General features: G+C 35.8%; 3 protein-coding genes across 5 annotated transcripts; 2 read left to right on the plus strand and 1 right to left on the minus strand.

Moving 5' to 3' along the window:
• The first annotated feature begins 4458 nt into the window (after positions 1 to 4458).
• Positions 4459 to 11293, plus strand: LOC109182237 (probable galacturonosyltransferase 7). 2 transcript variants are annotated; one of them, XM_019332350.1, is made up of 10 exons: positions 4459 to 4864; positions 5314 to 5345; positions 5471 to 5527; positions 5691 to 5750; positions 7373 to 7421; positions 7623 to 7669; positions 7768 to 8066; positions 9009 to 9366; positions 9461 to 10000; positions 10454 to 11293. In XM_019332350.1, the coding sequence occupies exons 1-10, from the start codon at positions 4714 to 4716 to the stop codon at positions 10718 to 10720; spliced, it is 1860 nt and encodes a 619-aa protein (XP_019187895.1). In that variant the 5' UTR covers positions 4459 to 4713; the 3' UTR covers positions 10721 to 11293. The 2 variants fall into 2 exon arrangements, with proteins under 2 accessions (XP_019187895.1, XP_019187896.1); XM_019332351.1 differs by lacking the exon at positions 5691 to 5750.
• A 468-nt stretch (positions 11294 to 11761) lies between these two features.
• LOC109181943 lies at positions 11762 to 18075 on the minus strand. 2 transcript variants are annotated; one of them, XM_019331923.1, is made up of 15 exons: positions 17630 to 18075; positions 16214 to 16341; positions 15836 to 15968; positions 14736 to 14892; positions 14576 to 14654; positions 14242 to 14282; positions 13964 to 14080; positions 13731 to 13811; positions 13463 to 13525; positions 13275 to 13326; positions 13043 to 13117; positions 12878 to 12925; positions 12730 to 12765; positions 12578 to 12652; positions 11762 to 12055 (listed from the first exon to the last, which is right to left on the minus strand). In XM_019331923.1, exons 1-15 carry the CDS (start codon positions 17787 to 17789, stop codon positions 11981 to 11983), a joined length of 1320 nt encoding a protein of 439 aa, XP_019187468.1. In that variant the 5' UTR covers positions 17790 to 18075; the 3' UTR covers positions 11762 to 11980. The 2 variants fall into 2 exon arrangements, with proteins under 2 accessions (XP_019187468.1, XP_019187467.1); XM_019331922.1 differs by having other exon boundaries at positions 12878 to 12928.
• A 4397-nt stretch (positions 18076 to 22472) lies between these two features.
• Positions 22473 to 24545, plus strand: LOC109181157. The gene has a single exon (XM_019330912.1). It carries the CDS (start codon positions 22473 to 22475, stop codon positions 24543 to 24545), a length of 2073 nt encoding a protein of 690 aa, XP_019186457.1.
• Positions 24546 to 24817: the final 272 nt, after the last annotated feature.

Below are 24817 nucleotides of genomic sequence, written 5' to 3' on the forward strand. Positions count from 1 at the left end.
CTATTCATGTTTGACCCCCATAAAAAAAGAGAAATATATTTTTGCCCCATTAATGTTCAACTTTGCATTTGATGTATGGTTAGGATATCTTTAGGGGGCGTTTGGTTCAGGTTATATAACATAACCAAGGGAATGTAACATTCCAAAACTCAGATTCCTATGTTTGGTTCATATTATCTGAGGGAATCTAACATTCCCAAGGAATGTCACATTCCCTCCACATAGGATTTTGAAGGGAATGTGATTCCCTTCAATTTCTTAGGTTATGTAAGATAACCTTGGTTATGTTAGAGATATTATAGTGTGTGTATAAAAGATAAACCTAAACCAAACATGATTATATAACATACACCAATTTTAACCAAACACAGGAATCTAAGATTCCCAGTAATCTAACATTCCCAGCAATCTAACATTCCCTAAGGTAATCTGACATTCCGTGAACCAAACGACCCCTTAGTTCTTTACTACTTTTCCCATCATGCAATCTTCTCATACTTTCAAAATATCACATCACTAAATTTGTAATATTTACTATTTACTAGAATTGTCAGAACGGTCCCGCAAGACGGGACGAACCAAATCTTGCCCCACGTGGCCAATCATTATACAGTGCACCAGGGCGCACATAGCACTGTGCGCCCCGCATTTCCCAAAATGACGTCGTTTTGTTAAGTTGTTAAAAAAAAATTCCGTTTCGAATGCACATAAATTCATAACAGAATACACATAAACTCATAATAGAATACACATAATCTAACATAATATATTAATACACATAAACTCATAACACAATACACATAAACTTTTAACTGAATACACATAACGGGTTTGGTTAACTGAATACACATAAACACATAACACAATACACATAAAATTTTAACTGAATACACTTAATGAGGTTTGGTATGTTCGGATGGACGGAGTGATGTCAGTATGACGTCAGCATGAAACGCGAACGTTTTGTGCCTGGACGCACATTGCTATGTGCGCCGTATTACACGATATAAATTGCCCCACGTGGCAAGGCGGGCTTAAAAGGCCACCAGAAACTAGTCGCCTTCTCCCGGAAGGCGAATAGATTTGATTGCCTCTCTCCCACCTGAAATGCTCTAGTCGATGGAAAAGGTAACCGGCATTTAGGAGCCAGTAAGTTAGTTGAGAAATATAACGCGATTTACTATCTCTATCTTTGATGATAATATTAGTATGTGGAGTACTTAAATTTGGATTCAAATTTAAAAATCTTAAAAGTGAGAATCACGTGGTCTGCTAGATACACCATTACAAATTTGGATTATTAATTAGTTCGATTAAATTGGAAACTACCTTATATAATATAACTTATGAAAGCACAGCGTTGCATTTTGCCTAATACAAATAAACAATGAGTTACGTGACGATATATAGGGCATGAGTAGGAGTGAAGTCACCTTAACCTGATTGAGGATAAAGTCATCTATTTATCAATTTGGACTAAGTAGTCCCGCCAATATTAAACGTAGATGACACTATATGCCATAATAACTTTAATATGAGTCACATAATGCAAATGGATATTAGCTTATAACCGATCATAAGAGATCAAATGCAGTAATATATTTCAAGTAAAAGATGAAGTTTATTTTGAGTCCTTGATCTAATCAAAATCAACGGCCTATATTGAATATATATTAAAAAATATGCAGTGACAATTTGGTCTTTTTGCGTCTAGGTCAAATTTAAGGTGTGTGGTTTTCCTTCTTAATGTGTATGGTTTTGTGCTTAAGGTGCGTGGTTTCTGTGCTGTGTACTTAAGATGCGTCAATTATTGAAACTCAATGTGCGTCGATCTAAAATTTAGGTGTGTGGCTTTTCATCTTAAGGTGCGTGGTTCCATGCTTAAGGTGCGTCAGTCTAAAGTTTTAGGTGTGTGGTTTTACTTCTTAAGATGTGTGATTTTCCTTCTTAATGTGCGCGATTTGCGTGCTTAACGTGCGTCAGTTGTTACAACTTTAGGTGTGTCGATCTAAAGCTTTAAGCGACTGTTTTTCCTTCTTAAAGTGTGTATTTGTAACACATAAGATGCGTCATTTTTTACAGTTTGCTTCTTTACTGAGGACACGCTTTAAAAAAATTGATTTGAGCCGTTGATCTAGATTTGATCAACGAATCAGATCTTACCCCATCTTTCACCTAGTAGAATCTCCGCACTTGAACCATGCCCTATAATTGATTATGATAATTATTTTAATTAACTAGTAATATTCAAGGTTTGTAATAAAATGGTTGGTAAATTAATTGTTTACATCTAGCGGGTAATATACTATGGAGTAATATGTAATGAGAATTAACAAATACCCTAAGAGGGAGAGGTGGATTAGGATATTAAAAATTAACTAGTATTTGTCCCGTGCGAAGCACGGAAAATATGTTATAAAAATATACCCTATATGAGGTTTATTCATATATAAAATTTTTGTTATTTAATAATTATTATGTGTGAATTCCTATGATAAAATTATGAACATAAATATATTTACAATTAAAATAATATTTAAGGTGCTTGCGAAAATATAAGCGATTATTGGCAAGTTTAAACATAAATAGTTGAATTATATTGCCGAACTTGAATTTTGTAATATGAATAGAGCAAAGTTCCTATCACAATATTTAATTGTGCTAAACATATACTCCGTATAACTTAATAATTTAAATAGACAAGGAAAGATTGAATCAATATTTTATAGTGATTCCACAATACGTAATCCACCACCTAAGGGCGTCTTCCTTAGAATTTCGCCAGCCACTATTTCGATCCATGTTCTTTGGTGGGCACTACTACCAACCTTGACGAACAACTAGTGTCGATAATTCTTTTACAACAAGCATATCGCAACATCCAAAAGATTCACAAATCCTTCTTACAACAAGTTATGAGAAGAAAAAGTATGAATTGTATGTTTCCTCAGTCTCTCAAAGACAAACAAATGTACAAGTTGTAGCTATATAAATTGTGTATATGATTAATAAAGGTTGTAAGCACAAAAGATTCAATATAGTATCTTGAAACCAATGAATGAAACTATTATGAGTTTAAGGCCTTCTAGAGATCAACGGAGTATATATAATAGGGAATGATTTAACAATAAATACCCTTATGTGATTGGTTCGTTAAGAACAGTAAGCTGATGGATAAATTTTAAAGCAATCTCTTCCTTATGATCTGCTGGTACATTTGGCACTCAAGAACCAGAGGATTTGGAATAATGCATGCATTTTTGTGTGTAGTTCACTGACAAATTCGACCCGTATTAATAAAAAACATTGATTTAAAAAAATATCATAAGGCATAGATTTAAAGAAAAAAAATTCCACTAATACATAGACTACGAGAATAAAAGAGATGTACCCACTATTGCAAAAATCGCGCCTAGGCGCTAGGCGCCCGACCTCCTAGGTCGCCTAGGCGTTTTAGGCGCTCTAGGCGGTCCCCAGGCGTCTAGAGGGTCAACATTGGATGTACCCAATGCAATTGTTATGCCATGACTCGGGTCCAGGTCCAAAACGCGCGTATGAAATAACGGTGCCGTTAGTGGCACCGTTTCCTCAACCAATGATATATATATTTTTTGGTGAATATAGACATCAAAATTGTGAATATAAATTTACAAATTGTGTTATACTGTTGATATAAATGTGAATATAGAGTTCAAAAATTGTGAATATAGAGTTCTGCAATTGTGGATATTGAGTTCGTAATTTTGTATATTGAGATATAAAATTATAAATATTCAATTTTAAAATTGTTAATATAGAAGAACGAATTTTGAAAACAAACGACAAGTAAAGAAGTTTTATTTTTTAAAAATAAAAATAAAAATTCAGACGGCGTCGACGCCGTTTTGGACCCGGTCCGCAGCATAATTTGCCTACCCAATGTGGTTCAATCGTTATGCTGTGCATCCGTATGCACCATGCATGGTGCATACAGATGTCAAAACGACGTCTTTTTATTAAAAAACGCGCGTCTCCCCTTAAAAAAATTTAGGTTCGATTCCCAGCAACAACATTATATTGTTCATTTATTTTGGAATTTTAGTTCATAGATTATGGAATTATAGTTCATTGATTATGGAATTATAGTTCATCGATTATGGAATTGTAGTTCATCGATTCTGAAATTTTAGTTTATAGATTATGGAATTTTAGTTCATTCATTCTGTAATTTTTAGTTCATAGATTAGATTATGGAATTATAGTTCATATGTTGTTGCTGGGAATCGAACCTGATTTTTTTTTAAGGGGAGACGCGCGTTTTATTAAAACGACGTCGTTTTTGCTGGTGCATACGGATGCACAGTATAATTTGCCAATGTGGTTGGTGTGTTGGGCCGTGCGGGTTGGGTGTCTGGCCCAATATGAAGATCCGGGTTGCTGGGCCAGTATCCTCTAATTCTCGCTTTCTCGGCACCAACATGGGCACATGGCATCACGGTTCCCTCCTCTCGCTAATCTCCCAGTTGGCGTATTACAACATTCCGTGTTTGATTCCACTCGACGGCGACACCGCCTAGTGCTAAATCCACATCAGTTCATAGAGGGCAACTTTCCGGCTGGATTCCAGGTGACGTGATCCTTCAATGCCTGTTAGATTTGGCCGTGAAGGAGATATTAAAGGTCATTAGGGGACAGTGATAAGGCGCTGGGAGCGAGTGCCAGGAGGAGGAGGAGATGAAGGGCGGTGGACCGCCTTACGCTATTCCGCCGGGGAAGAGGCGGTGGAATTTCCTGGTGATTGCTGTTCTCTGTCTCGTGTTTCTTTCCATGCTCGTGCCTCTTATCTTTTTGCTCGGCCTACACAATGGCTTCCATCCTTCACCCGGTAAGGATTTGGCTCTCGCGTTTTCCATCTTTGGCGTAGATCTGCATTTTTGTAATGCTTAAATTTGCTTTCCGCTGTTGCCTCAACCAAATCGATACTCTCCTTAGTTTATTCTTTGTGATCTGTGGAAAGCATTGCAATTCGGAGTTCTTTAGTTCCATTTACTTTCACTACAGCACAATGGAGCCCTTCTAAAAACATGTTAAAGGAGGGGGGCAACTCTGAGTGACTAAGGTCCAACGGTTCCGCTCAGACATGATTGATGAGGATCCTCATTATGAATTTCAAAGGATCGCATTCCTATCTCATCTCAATGGATAAACAAAATGAAAATGGAAAAGGAAGGACAAATTTGTAGTTTGCAGCTTAGGCTTTGTTGTAGTTTTCAGCTTAGGCTTTGTTGGTGGGAATTTTCACTAACAGTAACACACCTGCTGTTTGATTTGCAGGATATGTTACTGAAAAACAAACTTCATTCACTGTAAGTAGTGTTAATATTTCTGAATGTATTAGCGAAAATGGTTAATAGCTCCTGTATTTTCCTCTTTCTAATAGCTTACTCATTCTTATACTTGTTTCATTTCTTGGGGCTCCTGATCCTACCAGAAAATGGTTCATGTTTATGATCAACCTGAAGCTACTATATCTAGAAACAAATCGAAGGTGGGTACATTTGGCCATGTCTTCATAACCTGTTGATTTTCATTAAAGAAGTACCTTGAACTGCATAGATTCATTTCCTGTTGCATTAAAATACCTACACAGTTATGTGAAAGACTCTAGGGCTATAATTCTCATTGTGCTTATTCTTTATGCATGGTTGCAGGGTGAGCAATCAAGTCATATAGATGATGTTATAAGAAGATTGGAACCTACTTTTCCAAAGGTTTATTGCATATTATATGATGCTTATGAGTTATGACTAAATTTTTGTGTGTTGGGTTATCTATAATTGATTTATGTAGTGTTTTATTTGCTTACCCTTATCTATAGCTTCATGCTTGAAAAACTGTAGTTTGCCCTGGCTGCAAACTTATGGATCAGAATAATGAGTATTTAAAGTTTTTATAAAGAATTTGGGTGCTTAGAATAGAAAGTGTTTGAAAATTAGGCATGAATGAGAAACAGAGCAAAGAAAAGAAAACAGGTGAAAAACAAATGGACTTTTGTGATCATGAGATTGGAGGAATACAACTTTCTCAGATAGATACACAATTTCATAAGTTAAGCACAAAAGTTGGATTTAGAGCCTCACAGTAACCAAATGGATTACTGAAAACCCTAGATAGATGTATTTGCTCTATTATAGTGAGCTTGATGTTAGGTCCAAATTTGAGATTGCGTTTGGTCTTCATCAAATTTTAGTTTTGACCTCAAATGCAATTTGTGGCTTAGATATATTCAATCTCAAATGATACTAGATTTGGGTATAATGATTTAAATGAGACTCCTTATACTCTAAAAGAGTTTACCTCAATGCCTCCTGTTCAACTATATTCATCTGTTATATGAAATGATGTTCCAGCAGTTTTGAGAGTTTTGAAGCTTTATCTTACTTGTTTCTGGTCTTCAAGTTCAAACATGATAGCTGCTATTTAATTTTATACATTTTTTTAGCCCTATTCATTTGGTGCTCTGATTCAGGAAATTGTTTGATGGTTTTCTTTTCATCATATTGTTTTGAGTAAAGTAAAACAAGTGAATGTAACTTGATTTAATAAAGAAACATAGTACCAACATGTCACTATTTGTGTTACAAGAAATTAGTAGAGGCAGTTCTAAACAAGGAAGTTCTCTATAATTGGCCTAAAGAATGAAAATTTATATGAATATTTTCTGGATCCTTCTAGTTTTTATTTTTCAAAAATTCCTATAGAATGAACTTTTTTCTTTTTTAAGAAGAAATAGATTTGCTACTTTCACAAATTTTTTTTTCGGTTGACAGAGGGGCTACTTTTATTGAGTCATTTGAACTACTATTTGGTGGGTTCTTGTGACTCCTATGAATATTTATTCCTTATCTTTTTAAGATGAGGATCTTTTTCTTCTCTTCTCCTTTTGCCAACAGACAGATATTTGTGAAAAAAAAGTCTATGTATCAAGCTCTAAGGTTAACCAGCTGCCTTAATCATTGGTTGCATAGTAGGTCCAAGAAAAGAGAGAAAATGGACAATACGGGGAGTGGGTGTAGAGAAAAATAAGAGTAGAGTGGTCAAAGAGCATTTGCAGTTTTAGAAACAAGACTTGTAGTGGGATGATCCGATACTCTTTCCCTTGGTTTATCCCCACCACATGGAATAATTGTCTTTTTATATCTGAGAATAACTAACTGCCCATCCAGTGTTGATTGTTGAACATTGACCACCTAGACACTATTTGACTAATCCATTACTGAGAAGTGATATGTAACACAAGAACTACATGAGTGCTTTGCTGAATGTTCATTCTTAAGGTTCAATATTTGAACTAGCACATATCATTAACTTTTAACATTACACATGTTTACAGGATTTTCAGAAGAACATTATAAAGGAAGCTGAGAACAAGACTACTATTGGTAGGGTATATCCATCTTAATTAACTGTGTTCTATCTCACTTTGTGTTGTGCAAGTCTTTTTATGTTTCCCTACATTTAACAATCCTTTCCAAATTGCGTCTGCCTAGCTTCTCTCATCTCTTGCCTCCTTGCATAACTATATGGATTGCAGTGTTCTTTATTTTAATTTCATCATTGTACTAATTTGATTTTATTGGTAGGTCCTCCGCTGCCAGTTGCTATGCCTAAAGAACACCCTAAAGAAAATGTATGTATTTCTTGAGTTGCCACCTATTTCTTCTTTGTGAATTCTCTATGAGTTCTTGGAATTGGGTCTGTAAATCATGATCTAGATTTATGTCACAGAGCAACAAGGTTCACAGTAAGGGTGCTGCTGCTGAAAAAGTGAAGGATACTGAGGAGAGTGTAAAGCTTTGTGAATTAAAATATGGGAGCTACTGCTTATGGCGTCAACAAAACAGGGAGAAAGTAAATGATTTTATTGTGAGAAAGATGAAGGACCTATTATATGTGGCTCGGGCTTATTATCCTAGCATTGCAAAGCTTCCAACTCAGGACAAGTTATCACTTGAAATGAAGCAAAATATTCAGGACTTTGAGCGTGTGCTTAGTGAAACTACTGTTGATAAAGATCTTCCCTCAATGTATGTTCAATTATTATTATTATTATTATTATTTTTATCTCTAGACCTATATGCTTATATTTCTAATATTCTCTATGATGGGAATGAAATTTTTTACCTATCATATATGCTTATATTCTGAACTCACTATGAATGAAATGATGTTGCATCCTCTCTTGTTTACTTTAGGAAGGATGTTGATTGTGAATTCATTGTGGTACTATATGTATATGAATGCACTGATTGACACGATTAGATACAAACCAGGACTGCACCATAAATTCCAACCTTTGTGGGTAATTGGGTTTATTGTCTCCAAGATCCATTTTGGGGCTGGCTAGCCTGACTAAGTAGTTTTATCTTTCCAACTTTTACTATCTCCATCTGTTTCTTTTCAGTGTGAAGGAAATATATTCAGTAGTTCAAATTAAGACATTAATTCCTGTTTTTGTTGAATTTTATGTTTAGAAGCAGTTGGGTGCCTTCTGAAACTTTCAACAAACAGTAGGAAGGGGAAGAAGCTGCAGCTGAAATAATTCTTTCAAAGGATGAATATCCTGATTTAGTTAGGACTTTTGTTCTCTTTTTCAGTTTTGTTGGCTATTCTTTCAGGGTTTAAAATGGGCAAGTATAACTAGCCCCTTGGGTTTATTTTACTTGATTTGATTAACAAAAATAGCATTTTTCTATCTACTTGCATTGGATTAAGAATAGCAAGAGAGTTGTGGCTGCCTGAAAAGAACCCAAATAACTCTGTTCTCAAAAAAGGATTTTATTTTTCATGATTAGTCCTCATATTGGGTGATAAATTTACACTTTTTGTAATTGTTAAATAAAAGTTTAGTTATTTTAGTTAAAAAATATTCATGCAATATTGGTTAAGTATTATAGACTGTCACAATACATTTTTTTTGACAAGTAGATTGTCATGTTGCTAAGTCTGCTTTTTGTGTGTTTTACCAGGATTGAAAACAAGCTAGGTAAGATGGAAGCTGTAATTGCGAAAGCAAAAGCTTGTCCTGTGGAATGTGGTAATGTTGACAAGAAATTTAGACAACTAGTGGATCTGACAGAGGATGAAGCTAATTTCCATGCAAAACAGAGTGCTTTCCTCTACCAACTTGCGGTACAAACCATACCAAAGAGTCTCCATTGTCTGTCAATGCGACTTACTGTGGAATATTTTAGATCTTCTCCACTCGATGAGGAGCAGTCTTTGGCAGAGAAATATTTGAATCCTGATTTGCACCATTACATTATATTCTCCAAGAATGTACTTGCATCATCTGCAGTTGTAAACTCTACAGTTCTGCATGCAAAAGTACGTATTTGCTCTCTTATCATTTTCTTGCATTGCTCAACTTATTTTATGCTATTAACCAATTGTTGGTTGGTTTCTTTGTATATATCTTCAGGAAAGTGAGACTCAAGTATTTCATGTTCTGACAGACAGAGAGAATTACTTTGCTATGAAATTATGGTTTTCTCTAAACAAGTATAAGGAAGCAACAGTCCAGGTTTTGAATATAGAGGACCCTAATTTGGATGATGTTAAGGGGACTCCGACGCAGCTCTTGTTGCCTGAGGAATATCGTATTTTCCTTCATAAAGTCGATAAATCATCTACGATTAAAAGAACGGAGTACTTATCCGTGTTTACTCATTCACACTATCTCCTTCCTAAGATTTTTCATTCTTTAAAGAAAGTAGTGGTTTTGGATGATGACATTATTGTCCAAAGAGACTTGTCAGACTTATGGAGAATTAATTTGGGTGGAAAAGTGAATGGTGCTGTACAGGTTTGCTCAGTTAGGCTGGTTGAACTGAAGAACTTTTTAGGTGGCAAGATTTCGGATGAAAAATCTTGTGCTTGGATGTCAGGATTAAATATCATTGATCTTGACAGGTGGCGGGAGCGAGACCTTTCTGGAAAGTTCCAAGGACTTCTGCAAGAGGTTAGTTTCCACTTGTTCCCTTAAAATTAAACTCAAGACATGTATGCTAGAATTTTTTATGTAGTTTTTAAACATTTAAATCTTATACACTAAAATTAAATTAAATTAAATATTACAAAAATTGAATTGTAAATAGCTCGAGTCAAGTCTATCAAGGCATACATTTTAGGATGGAGGGAGTATTACCAACTCTGGTATTCTGTATGTGTATCTTTAAGTTACCTATAAGATAAGCTAGGAGGTAAATTTTACTTGTAAACTACTATTTTATAGTAGCAGATACTATCAAAATCCCAATTTACACTGTCTAGATATATTTACTCTTGATGTAGTTATTACAAGTTTAAAATACAATACTGTCTCTGATCCAACTATAAAGCATGCATTACATACTCTGTATTTTCCTTGAAGTGAATGTTATCTAAGTTTTGCATCTTTGTTCAATGGGTACAGCATTTGAGCACAGAAGAAGGTTTGTCATTGCGTGCCAGCTTGCTTACCTTTCAGGATGAGATTTACGGTCTTGATTACAAATGGGTTTTGTCAGGATTGGGTCATGAATATGGTCTTGATACTAAAGTTGTAAAGAACGCTGGTGTTTTGCATTTTAACGGTAACATGAAACCCTGGCTTGATATGGGCATCCGAGATTACAAAGAATTTTGGAGCAAGTATCTGAACAAGGAAAACCAATTGTTAAGAGATTGCAATGTGAATTAGTAGACTTCTTGATACTCTTAGGTTTCTTTCTCTGCTGAAGTTTCAGTGAAGTAGGGGATCAGAAGTATGCACAAAAATGGCTCTTGTGGATGCGCCCATACCATAGCATTCTCCCAAGCTGAGGGAACTTACAGGCAAAATGTAGCATGATGAATTTGATGCTGTGTGTTTCTATTGTTTTGTTAATAAGGAAAGACGGTTTATTTAACCTCTTGGCAAGTCCAAGACGAGGTGGCAGCTTCATGTGTTAATTCACACCGGTGAGCATAGAGAACATTCAGTGGGAAATTACTTGTGCATGCACCGCACCATCCATCTGTGGCCATAGTTACAAGAAGCAAACCGTGGGTATTCTTTGAACAGGATGATGTTTTTTTCTGTTTGCTCCCTGGAGAATCCCCCCATCTTATTCGTAGGGCAAAGGTGTCAGGCTAAAAGGCCATTTTAATTCCAATAGAGCAAAATTACATAGTTGATGTTTGTGTGTTTTTTTATTCTTATATTGATCCCTTCTGTAAGACACTACAATTTATTCTCAACCAGTAGCAATTCTTTTCCAATTGTTTTAGGCTAGTTGCAGCTTCATTTTGGCTTTAGCTTTCACAATTAAACTCTACTAATATCTAGTATCCCATGTTTTGTAACTCATCAATTTTTAATGCATAGTTTCTTGCCTTTTTCTTCTTTTCTACTTCTTATTTTAGGAATTGAATCAATGTGAATTGAGTTTTGAAAGACTGTGAGAAGGGTTCAATCTAACTCACCCATTTGGCCACTCATTTCAGAGATATATCTCAGTTTTGGTGAGCCTCAAAATGAATGTTTGACATTCTTTTGGCACGTCAGAGGGAATGTTGCAAAATCTTTGGCAACGAATGTCTACCGTACTGATGATCTTTGGCCTCAAAATGAATGTCTAACGAATGTTGCAAAATCTTTGGCCTCAAAATGAATGTTTGACATTCATCATAACTATCATGAATGGTTATCATCATAATGTCCAATATTATTGACACAAAAAATATTTCCAGACAACAAAACTAAGGAAGCCATCAACATATTACTCGAAGAGAGATGGGATGGTATATTTGATTTGATGTTGAATTTTGCATGCGAAATGCTAACATGAATAACCATATTTCTAAATTACAATCGAAGTGAGACAACAAATGGTACAATTTGAAGTTTTTGCATGTATTAACTTGGTACAATTTGGTATGCGAATTACAACTGAGGAATGAAAGTACCGGCAGGCTGCTTTCATCCTTCTAGTTGATTAGCCGAAGCCGATGACTCCACAACTGGAGGTATACAGTCCACCTTGTAACGCAGGACCTACACGGTGAAAAACAAAATGGTAAGAGTATACCAATAGGGTGAGAACAAGTTGTCACTCTAATCTCTATACATACACATGCTGCATAAACACACAAATATGATAGCATGTTTGTACCAGGTACAACCAAAAAAACTTTTGGGTTGTACCGGGTATTGAGCAGACATCCATTTATTATTATTATTTTTATTTTAACAATCCAAGTTTCACAACCTATGAAGCTGCCTCCCGCCCATGAGAAGGTAAATCGAGCTAATCTAGCTTTGAGACTCAACACCAAATTATACACTAAGGAGCTTCTCCCAAACCAAAACAACAAATGTTCGGAGCAGGGATTGAACCCCACCCTGCCGTTAGAAGTAAATCTTAAGTGAACTTCTCATCCACTAAACTATGCCTAGGGGCACAAGCATCCATTTTTTGTTGTATCCTCTGTGTGTGTGTGTGTGTCTGTGTTCCATATTCTAAAGCTTCAAGACTGATAAGTTTGTGGCAATAGATGGATGCAATATTTCAGGTACCTTGCTGAAGAATGATGAATAAGAATTGTCCCATACGAGTTTGTAATTTCCAGCCATGCATGTGCAGAAGTTGCCCTGTAAGAGAACCAATAAGAATGGTGAGAACACAAAATTACGACACAAAAAACATGTAGTTGAAAGCAATAACTTACTTGATCAGATTCATAGCGTCTGTAAGGTAAGATTGGCTGTATTGCAATGACCAAGAATACATGGAAAAAACAAAGCAATTGAAGTCACGAATCATAAACAGAAAGAAATTGTTCTGATGAAACAAGAAAGGTAATGGAATAGTAATACCGTCTTCTTTCCAGAAGAATCTTCATACTCCATGCTAAAACCAATATCCTGCTGAAAATTTTGGTACATCAATGTAAGCATTGACTAGCTACTATCATAGATTAAAAAATCATCAAAGAATGCAGAGAAAACTGAAGGAAAAGAATTTCAAAGCATTGATGATACCAAATTCAGTCTCCCTTGGATCAATGAGAAATCCCAAGCAATATAAGAATTTATGTCTTCAACCGTCAATGAAACCTGAAAAAAGTAGGCCAATAACATGACTACGAATCATCAATTAAAGCAACTCTTTCTAGCCCAGACAAAAGATTAGGTAGTAACATGAGGTGCAGCAGTATGAAAATAAGCAACATGTATCAAACATCAAAGCTCTTTTATCAACAAAGAAGCTGACCTCGTGTGTTTTTCCTGCTGCAACACTTACTTCCTGGTATTCTTCATTTTTACTGCACCCAATAACGATTTAACCACAGTTAATTTTCAGAAACAAACCTGAGAAGTTTTGAATTGTATATTTAGTCCAAATCCTAACTCCTAAGTGTTCAGATGATAACATAAAGGAGTAAAGGACCGCAAACACACCTGGCCTCTATTGCACCAGCATCCTCAGCAGTAATAAAAAATGGAGCATTTACAAATACATTACTGAAAAAGGATATGAAAGTACATTTAAATAGGCAGAAAATGAAAAGAAAAAAAAAAGGATATCCAATAAATTTGCTGAATCTTTTCCTAAGCACATCAGGCAAAAAAAAAATAGTAAGGGGTACAGAAAGCATGAAATCCAATTTTGTATTTTAAAAAAAAAAAAAAAAAAAAAAAAAAACACACACACAAAGCGTAATATTACCCAATAAATTTGATGAACCTTTCAAACTCAGATACATAGACATCCACTGCTTTTTCCAGAACAGGTATTTGATTCCCTTGTCTGCTCAGATAATAAGAACAAAACGACTTAGTAGCCCATCACAATCACATCACAAGCAAGGGAATAACATGTTCTTAAGATAAAGTTAAATTACAATAAAATTTAAATTTAAATTTAAATCTTAAAAATTACAGAATCTTAGTAAATCTCACAGTTTTCCCGCTTCAAGGTGCTGCCATAGCAGAGATAGAAAAAGTCGAATGTTGAGTGCCATTTTGGTAAGGCTGTACAAAGGTGGACCATAACGATGTCGCTGCTCTTCCATTGGCCTGGTGTTAAAATAGAGTATTAGACTTCAAAAATAAGGAGAGAAGAATTGCTAATGGGTTCATAGATCAATTGCATATGGACCCAAGTAATAGAAGATTATGAACAGATTTTCAAAAAATAATAAGGTAAAAGGTAGTCAGAATTGAGGAAAAATAAATACCCTTCATCATCATTTATCTGTCGAACAAAATCCAGCAACACCTGCACCATAGTGTCATATGATAAAGTAAATAACTATTATTGACAAGACTCCATCAACAGTATCAGCAAGTAAAACATGCCTAGCATGTCAATCTTCAGAAAGGAAGTAATTAAACAAAGTAATGCTGGATAATTCAGACTGCTGTGCCATGAGGCATCCATGACACAAGGAATTGGAATAAGGAAAAAATATATACCATGGAAAAAGCATTCTGCTATAGGAAATCAAAATGTATACTTGGGTCAGAATTATAAATCAAGGCCTAGGCTGTATCCAGTAAATTTTGACATACTTGTGGTACTCCAACTAAATATTTCACCAGCGTCTTATAAACACCCGTTGCAGAACCCAGCTGAGCTAATTGCTTCCGTCTATAAGAAGTTAAATTCATCAGTGGTTAGACCATGTCACAGAGTGTAAAAAGAACAACATTTTACCAAACCAATTTTTACCGTTCCATCTGTTGATTCCATAATAGAGCATATTGTTCACGTATACTTCCACCAGAGTTAATTAAAGCTTCGACTGCAGCCTGCTTATTTCTCTCAGAACGCTCTTTCTGTTGTCTAATTAGTGTACCACGGAAGTCTTGAGGCAGGTAAGTCATAACTGCAGATATAATCAGAGAAACCAGAGTAAGTGCCAAATTTAACCCTGTTGCATAAATCATCAAGATTGCTATATGTATGGAACAAAGTCCTAATGAACACAACAAGACTTGAAGACTTCATGAAAAAAAATAGCAGACCAAATTAACTTGGAGTGCAATTTAACTAAAAGACTTCACTACACCTCTAGTCATGATGTGAACTACCAAACTCCTCTACCTTCATAATAAAATCAGTAAAACAACAGGCAATGATTACTAAAACATATAAAATATGAAAGTCAATGATGTGAATTGTTGCTGCTTCTCTAGTTAGTTTCACAATTGACTTGTTAGCATACATGTTTGACATTCTCTTAAATGAGCATGTTGTTATATATACCTGATAGCTTTCAAATAATCTGCAGCTAATATTATCTTGCTAGTTATAGTGTTGTACAAGTATAAAACACTGGTTCTCCCTTGAGCTTGATGAAGATCTTGGCAGTGAGGAAACCAGCAGTGGCTCTAGGTTTCCACAACTATTGAAAGAAATTTTTTTTCTTTATTATTTGATTTAATACATTAAATATTTATAAATATTTTTGAAATAGATAAATATTGACATTGCATGTCCACATCAATATATTTTAAACAGTTAGCGCAACGTTAGTGGTCACATAAGCAATTTTAACAGTTATAGTTAATGTCTTAATGACATTAAATTTTTCTTTATTTTATCAATTTCAAGAGTATAGAGAATAAATTAACCAAAATTTTAGTAGAGGGGCTAAATTGAACAAAGTAATTTAGTACAGGGACCTCTGACATACTTTGACCTGCTAATTATTATTGATGAGTTCACACAGCTTATAGTAATTGCTAACAAGTTAATCAATATATACACACTAAGTGTGTGTGTGATAGTTTATACATGTGCACAAAGTATTACATCAACCAACCAACCTGTGTTGAATACATGTTCAGAATTCCTGGCTTGGAAAGTTACCAATACTTCCAATGCACTTTCAAATTTTTCTTTTAACCGCAAGAGGACAGCACCAAGTTCAGCATCTTGAGCTGTTGATTGTTGCTGAAGCTGAAATATAAAGGGAAAAGAAACACATTTCTATTAAGCCTATGGAAAATTCAAGAATTTCAAGGTTGTTAATAAACTGATTTGGTAAAGTTAGTGATCACTATAACTGACGCATGAATTTCTAAGCATTGCCTTGAAACTATAAACAAACTTAAATACAGAACATCAATAATTCAACACAGCCAGAACTTAAGACAAGGTCAATAGAACTGAAACTTAAAATCATAAAGCCGTGTTTCTCACACCATTGTAGGCCAATTGGATCTTTTCAACAAGAAAAGTATTTCTTCAATCTGTTCCCGGTTTTTCCACATGTTCTCATCAATTTTGTGGGGTGGCGTACTTTCTGCTTCGTGCACCAATAAACTTTCTCCTATCAAAACATCAAATTCAAATGATGAGTTAGCACACATCCATAACCACAACATATTACAAAATAGGCAAATATGGAAGTTACTATAATACAAAGTGATCCTTCCATAAATCAATAGTCTGGAGAAATTACATATAAAAACTGCTGGCATGAATTTGAAAGAAAGGGGGGAGGATTTGCAAGCACTTCATCACACCCCATGTTCAACATAAACCCAGACTTGCTAAACTTTCTTATAGTATCGATCCTTCAAAAAGATAAGCATAATGCAAGAACTAGAAGAGACAGCTCATGAATCAGGCATGCAATATTAGTGTCATTATTTGAAGCAAATTTGTTATGGAGCATTTTCTTTCTTTCTTTGAGACAAACATGTCATCAGATCTAGATCTGATGAAGGAGAGGAAGGGTACTGTCCATAGACAAGTTCCTATAAACAAACATGGAGGCTACACCTATCCCCCTCCAGCTGAACCCAGTTGACAATTTCAGTTAACTAACTTTAAAGTTTAAAGCATGATTATGATGGGCAGTCTCAAAATGTAAACTGGACCCCTGAAACTCACACCTATGATGCTCAACTCACCTCAGAAATGCAAAATATTCTATTTAAAAACTATTAACAATTCATTGGTTGGGATGGCAGAACTCCACAGGGATCTAGTCATCTAGTCCAAGATCAGAGAAGCCTTTGACTCTTTTCCACAGTAGTACCAATGGGTCAGAGATGTCCTAGTTATTGACTTATGGCCTTCAAGTTAGCAATCCCAAAAAAGAAATTTGTCAATGGTAACTAGATACAGAGAGGAGCAAACATAAAGTTCATCGCACCAGGGTCAGAGTGAGCAGAGATCAAGGATCCATACTACACAATCACCTACCTACCCCCTTAAAACAAGAGTTTTTAGTATATCTATACAAACAATCAAAAACATCCACAAATATTTCCCCCACATTACCTACATTACACCAAGCTGAGCATTAACACATCTGCTTCAATCCCATGACCAATAGTTATGCTAAATGTGACCGACACTATTCTTCTAATAATGACTAGCCCAAGGGCAACCACAGTAAGCAGTTAACATTTGCAAATAATCAGTTATCGTATTAGCCCATTCATCATAAACTACACGCTTAATCTACACCAAACAGGAATTCAGCATAACATCAAGTCACAGAAAAGTTCACAACCATACTAAAAGAGTAGTAACGGCAGCAACCTATAGAAATAACTGAACTAGTAAATTAGCAGAAAATCGTCGAAATGAACATCCATAGTCCATACCTTCGCTCAAAGTACGCCCTTGCTGCAGATCACGGGCCATGGACCGAATTTCATCGCACAGACGAGAGACCTCATCGGAGAGAGGAGGAAACTGATGTTTGTCGTAGTAAGAAGCCAGAAAAGCCCTGGTGATCGGCACAAGCCCCTCCGTTGACGCCATGCTGTAGATTTCCCTCGAGCAGTAGCCGGGAGTATCTACAACTTCGTCCGGCGACGGAATGCGGAATGCGGAATCGGCCGGAAAGTCCGCCGGAGAAGCAAAAGGAGCGATGCAGAGATGAATTTATTGCGGGAGAAGTAACGCAGAAGCAACAGGAGCGAGAGCTGGGCCCGGGAGTAGAAGAAACTCACGAAACGAGAAAAGGAAAGGCGAATGGGAATTTTGTGAGGGTTTATTCTTTTCTCCCACGCAGACAAAGCAAAGGGGTGCAGGAAGAGTAAAATTTGACTGAAATAGATAAAAGTTTGAATCCTATTTATAATAATTTTATTAAAAAGATATATGTATAAATTTGGTCTTATAGATTCTTCTTTTTTCTACAATTTGTCACCAAAAACTACATAAACTATTCGTGTTGGCTATATAGGTTGTGAGATCAATCCATTCATAATAATCAATACATAAAATGAGTAATTTAAAAAATGTCACTACTTTTTTTTTACTATTTAATGTAACAATATATAATTATATTTGATTAATTTATAGATTCATTTTTTGTAGAACTTAGATGGGTCAAAAAGTCTCATCTATTATTAATAATTGCTCAATTCACACCTTAAACTAAAATAATACTCCGTATCTAATTCGACACATTTACTTTTAAAATTTTGTTCACCTAATATTTGCTTCAGGTTTCTCCAGGTAACCCTTACACAATGCTGACATGGAATTTAAATAAAAATAATTTTGTTGACTTGGTTTAATTTTTGACCTTTAAGCCCATTCAACCCCATAGTGACCAAAGACCCAGTTATCAACACCAACCCGACAACACTCTTCTTGATTTCAGTCAAATCCTCGAGAGCTTGAGAAGGATCATGCATGGTGAATGCAAGTAGGTTCAGTGCAAACATAAACTTTCTTCTTCACCCCCTTGCTTGATCTATGTCTCAGCTTCCATGACAGATTGTGACCCTTTTTGTGAAGCTGTAAATTTTGATCTCTCTTAAACCAATGGTTGCATATTTCACAAACAAATCTGTTTGCAGTAATCACCTTTGCATCGGGATCTTGAAAACTCAAAAAGGTACAAATTTTCAAAAATTAATTTTTCTAATTTTAGTAAATCGAATACTTAGCTTTAAAGTCAAACAGATTACCTGGCATTCCAAGAAAGTTTCGCTTTGTCTTGCTTATAAAGGAGCTACTTAATTGCTAGATGAAGAGACGTTGGCTTCATCAGAACCGGTGGAGTCATTCACGACGGAAGACTTATCGGCATCGATCGACATGACAATGCATATGTTTCACTGTCCTTTAGAGTTGCTCATGGTCATCCACTGTTTGTGGCTGCAGAAAGAAATGCTCAATATTGCCTATATTGCCTTCACTGAAGCTCGAACCCGCAACCTCCCCTATGAGGGAACAACTTGGTGCTATTGGACCACAAAGTCCTTGGCAATAGATCATATGGACTATTTGATCCTTTAGTCTTCATTTTTTTTAAAACTCATGATAAGATTTGTCCAATTCATGATAACTAATTACTAAAATGAACTTTAGTTGTTACGTAATATGGTGAAATAAGTTTTGATTCTTGTAGCAATACCTCATTTTGATGGTATTAAATGTTTATACAAAATAATTAAGTTATTTTTATAGTTGTTTCTCTGATTCCTCTGTGGTATGGAAGTATTGAAATAATAATGTGTCGAAATAGTCTTAAAATATTGGTCTAGTGGATGAGAATGTTCATTTAAGATTTGGTTCTAGTAGCATGATGGGAGTTTGATTCATATTACGAACATTGAGGGTTTGAGTTGACCCATTTTTGCAAATGAGTATACACTTTGATGTTAGTTTTAAAAGTATATTGATTTGATTTACCTCATCATGAGTCTTTGGACGGCTTTATGGCTTCAAGGTATGGTATGGGTGTCTAGTAAAGCTAGGGATAACAATTTCAATTCGCGTCATAGGTATCCATCCAAACCCACCCAATATGGATAATTATTTTTTATTATTATTATTTTTTTTGTGATAGTGGTGGTGGATCAATGGTGTGCCTTAAAAAATAAAACCCACAATGAGTTGGATTGGATTAAAATTTTATGTACAAAATCCGTCTAGAATCTCATTGACCCACCATAAATAAATAAATAAACACACACACACACACACACACACACACACACATATATATATATAGAGAGAGAGAGAGAGAGAGAAGTAATATGTAGTTAATTATAAATTTTTCTATATATTTTGCTAACTTTTTACTATTTTTAGTTATAAACTAATAAATTTATTTTTAAAAATTTAACAATTTAGTTATTATATTTGAATATTTTTTTTTATTTTATGTTTGAGGCCCTGTTTGGTAAAAAATTAACTTATAAGTCAATTTTGGCCTATTTGACCACTATTAATTGTTTGATTTAGTTAAAATATCAATATAAATGTTTGGTTAATTAGCTTTTTGCAACTCCAAAAAGCTAAAATTCAAAAAGCTACTTCAAGCAACTTTTTCAATAAGCTTTTTGAAAGAAGAAATTATACCAAACAACTATCAGCTAACAACTAATTTACCAAACACTTTTCTACAATCAGCTAATGTTATCAACTATTTATACCCTCTAATTAACACAATCAGCTAACAGCTAACATCCATTTTACCAAACAGGGCCTTAATATATTTAGTGAATTTTATTTTTTATTATATGTAAATAATTTAAATTATATTTTAATTTATTTAATACAATTATAAGTGGTGGGTACCTTTATTGACACCTGCACTCGGTCAGGCAGGGTGACCAAGTTTTGTAAAAGTTCACTCAATGTCGATCGGATGAGAAATAGATGAATAAAGTATAAAATGGGTCGAGTTATTGATGTAGCGTACCCCAATCCACTCATTACCCAATATCCATTGTCATTCCTAAATGAAGCATAATAACATGAGTTAAAAAAAAATAATTAAAAAAATTTGTGTCGAACTATTTTCTTATAGTCTAAATGTTTTATAGTCCACTGTATCGTTGTGACACACGACCTAGGAGGATGTGTAGTGCACATGACGCTTTGCTTCTAACTACAATTTAGTTGTAGAGGTGTTGAGTTTAGACTACGAAAGAATTAGTGGATGTTTGGTTAAAATATGAAAATTCACCTAAGAGGTCCGATCTAGTTATATGATGATTAGTGTATTAAAATAGTTTTTATGTTTAGAATTAAATTAGATATTAACATTGAGGCTTTTCAGTTTAGATTGAACTCTTTGTGTGCATAAATGTACAATTTAGTATTGAATTTTGAAATTATATTGTCTCGATTTATCTCTTCATAAACATAGAGACAATTTATAAGATCAATGATATAGTCTGACGCAATTATAAATTTTGAGTTATAAACCAAAAAAAAAAAAATTAAAAGAAGTAGTACGGTACGATGTACTAAAATTGGTTACGTGATTGTGTACAAAATAGAAGTTTTTTTTAATGCTACTAGCTCAATTACAATGTAGTATCTGTTCATATACTTTCTCAACCTACTGAAACACAAAGAGCTAATAACGCCTCCACTGAGACTCGAACTTACAATCTTCCAAATGGAAGTCAACAAATAAGTCACTTTTTAATTTGAAAAATGTTATAGGCTAATCTCCTTCTTTGGCTATATCTCCTACCTAAATTTGTATAAACTAGTCCTTTTGGACTAATTCATCCTAGAGATGACAATTCAACCCGCTCACGACGGGAAAAACCGATCCCCGCCCCGACGGGGGCAGGTTCGAGGATTTTTTAGGGGAAGGGGGGCGGGGATGGGGGAATTTCCCAATCCCCGCCGGGGACGGGGAGGGCATTCGCCGCCCCAATCCCGATCCCTGCCCCGTCCCCGAATCCCCGTTAAATTAAATATATATATATATATATATATATATATATATATATATATATATATATATATATATAAAGTAATTAATAGCTAATTTTAAAATATATAAAAAGTTAACTATATATTTTCCTGAGATTATATATTGAAATTATATGTAGTTAATCCTCTTAGTGTGCGGAATGAATCCGGGATTCTATCAGCATTTCTGGAGTGTTGTGGGGGATGAGGTTACACGTTTTATAACAGATTCTTTAAATTCATGTGTCTTCCCAGAGGGATTAAATGATACTAATATAGTGTTAATCCCTAAGAAAACACTACCTGAGACAGTTGCAGATATGAGGCCAATTGCGTTAAGCAATGTTGTTTACAGGATAATGGCGCAGATGATTGCAAATAGGATGAAACCGTTGATGGGAGGAATAATCTCAGAGTCCCAGAGTGCTTTTATCCCGGGGCGTTTAATTACAGATAATATCTTGGTAGCAACGGAAGTGGGGCACTATTTACATAGAAAACAGTGTGGCCGTGCGGGGTGGAGTGCACTAAAACTGGATATGTCAAAAGCTTATGACAGAATGGAATGGCCTTTCTTGAGGAGGATGATAGATGACTGTTATGGGTTTTGATGATCACTGGATTCGTCTTATTATGTTGTGTGTTACCACAGTAAGATATTCAATTGTGGTAAATGGGGAGGTGGGTGGATGTGTAACCCCAACTCGTGGGCTCAGGCAGGGAGATCCTCTTTCTCCCTACTTATTTATTATTTGTGCGGAGGGACTTTCAATGTTATTGCAGAGAGCACAGATAGATAGGGCTATACATGGATGTAGGGTGGCCAGAGGGGCACCACCGGTCTCACACTTGTTTTTTGCAGATGACAGTCTGTTGTTTTTCAAAGCGAATATTCAGGAAGCAGCTGTTATTAAGCAGTGCCTAATTAGATATGAGAAATTGTCTGGCCAAATGGTGAACTTTAATAAATCAAGTATTTGTTTTAGCAGAAATACCCAGATGGCGCAGAGAGAGCAGGTGGCGTGGTGTTTGGGAGTGGAACTGGCATCCAATTTTGGAAAATATCTTGGGCTTCCTTCCTTTATAGGAAGAAATAAAAGGGCTGTATTTGCATATATAGAAGATAAAATCAGGCAGAGAATTGGATCATGGAACAAAAAATTGCTCTCACAGGCTGGGAAGGAGGTGCTCTTAAAAAGTGTGGCTCAGTCTATCCCTACTTTTTCTATGAGTGTTTTTTTGTTGCCTGAATCAGTGTGTTTGTCTATACAGCGTATTATGAACAAATATTGGTGGGGGACAGGTACAGATCGTGGAATACATTGGAAAGCTTGGGATAAATTATGTATCCCTAAAAAATATGGAGGGTTAGGATTTAAGGACCTTCGTGCATTTAATCTGGCCATGCTAGGAAAACAGGCATGGAGATTTCTTACGGAACCCACCACTTTGGTAGCAAGGATTTATAAGGCTCGATACTATCCTACGACCACTTTTGTTGATGCTACCATAGGGAATAACCCAAGTCACTGCTGGCGTAGTATTATGGCCACCCATGATCTAGTCTGCGCCGGGGTGCGCAGAAGGATTGGAAACGGTAGGGATACATTGATATGGGGACATCCTTGGTTATCTGATGATCCTAGCCCTTTGGTTCAAACACACATGCCTGCGGAGTTACGAGGGGCATTAGTGAGTGGCCTGATAGATCAAGATACAGGTACCTGGGATCCACATATTCTTAATGATTTATTTATTCCTGAGGATGTGACCCGAATCTCAAGAATACCGGTAAGCCCAGATTATGATGACACATGGTATTGGATGGGGGACACACAAGGAGTATACACGGTCAAGAATGCCTATAGGCGAATTATGGGAGATTATTCTGACAACCCAGGGACTTTTGATAAATGGGTTACATTGTGGAAATTACGAGTACCACCCAAATGGAAAATCTTTCTATGGAGGGCTGTGTCTGGCATACTACCCACCACTGATAATTTAATTATTAAACGAGTGGAGGTGGATCCTATATGCCTCATGTGTGGCACTACACATGAGAATATTATGCATGCACTGATTCTATGTGATTACTCTAAAATGGTTTGGAATATTTCGGGATTACCTGTCACGAATATTCTGACTAATCATTTCCAATCATGGTTCATAGGCGTGCTGGACTCGTTGACGGAAGGGCAGGTACGGCTGGCTGTTGAGATTCTATATTATTTGTGGCTAGCAAGGAACTCGGCATTATGGGAAAGAAGCTTTCCACGGCCCACATCCACGGTGAGGAGGGCGGTGATGGCCGAGGAAGCCTTCACCAGGCTGGGACGTGCGAGTTACCAGCCTCATGCCACCGTGTTGCCGGAGAGCGACCCACACGACCGGCCCAGGTGTTACTTCGACGCGGGCTACAGACAATACACGGGAGAAGCGACATACGGAGTTGTGCTACTCAATCACGAAGGAGTGTTTATGGCGGCCACGGCAGGAACGTTACCGAGTGCTTTTTCACCTATTATGGCAGAAGCTCTAGCCTGCAAGGAAGCTCTATCATGGCTTAAGGGCCGCGATACACAGATGGTTGATCTACTCACAGATTGTATGGAGTTGCGAAACATGGTAACATCAAGAGGTACCGGAACTCGATCTTATGTTGGGGTCATTGTGGACCAGTGCAGGACAACTATGTCATTATTTACTTCTTGTTCTTTACATTATATTTCCAGAGCTGTTAATATGCATGCTCATACACTAGCTTCGTTAGCTTTCGATCAGGACCATCCTATGTACTGGGATGTAATCCCTCCAGACTCTATTACTATGTTCGTTCATTAATATACCAAGTTACTTGGCTTTCAAAAAAAAAAATCCTCTTAGTGTGCAAGATAAAAAAAAAATATTTTTTTTTTAAAATTAAGTAGTAAGTAATTTTAAAATAAGCAAACTAAGAGGATAATCTCAGTAGGTAATCCTCTTACTGTATATTTTAATCCTCTTCAGGAAACTTGAGAATGTTGAGATTATATGTAGTTAATCCTTTTAGTTTGCTTATTTAGCTTGTTTCCAATATAATAATTTTAAAATTTGTCGATAATTTATGTAATTGC

The sequence above is a fragment of the Ipomoea nil genome, unplaced genomic scaffold, assembly GCF_001879475.1.
Source record: "Ipomoea nil cultivar Tokyo-kokei standard unplaced genomic scaffold, Asagao_1.1 scaffold1043, whole genome shotgun sequence".
NCBI classification, from domain to species: Eukaryota; Viridiplantae; Streptophyta; class Magnoliopsida; order Solanales; family Convolvulaceae; genus Ipomoea; species Ipomoea nil.

What these genes read in the sequence shown, in the direction of transcription:
- LOC109181943 (XM_019331922.1), bottom strand. Translation starts at nt 17,789, where the DNA reads ATGGCGTCAACGGAGGGGCTTGTGCCGATCACCAGGGCTTTTCTGGCT. An exon ending in AGGGCGTACTTTGAGCGAAG is followed by an intron (nt 16,342 to 17,629) that starts GTATGGACTATG and finishes ATGTTTTGATAG; the next exon opens with GAGAAAGTTTATTGGTGCAC. An exon ending in GCTGGTGCAATAGAGGCCAG is followed by an intron (nt 13,327 to 13,462) that starts GTGTGTTTGCGG and finishes TATTGGGTGCAG; the next exon opens with TAAAAATGAAGAATACCAGG.
- LOC109182237 (XM_019332350.1), top strand. Translation starts at nt 4,714, where the DNA reads ATGAAGGGCGGTGGACCGCCTTACGCTATTCCGCCGGGGAAGAGGCGG. An exon ending in TGGAACCTACTTTTCCAAAG is followed by an intron (nt 5,751 to 7,372) that starts GTTTATTGCATA and finishes ACATGTTTACAG; the next exon opens with GATTTTCAGAAGAACATTAT. An exon ending in TCCAAGGACTTCTGCAAGAG is followed by an intron (nt 10,001 to 10,453) that starts GTTAGTTTCCAC and finishes CAATGGGTACAG; the next exon opens with CATTTGAGCACAGAAGAAGG.
- LOC109181157 (XM_019330912.1), top strand. Translation starts at nt 22,473, where the DNA reads ATGTTATTGCAGAGAGCACAGATAGATAGGGCTATACATGGATGTAGG.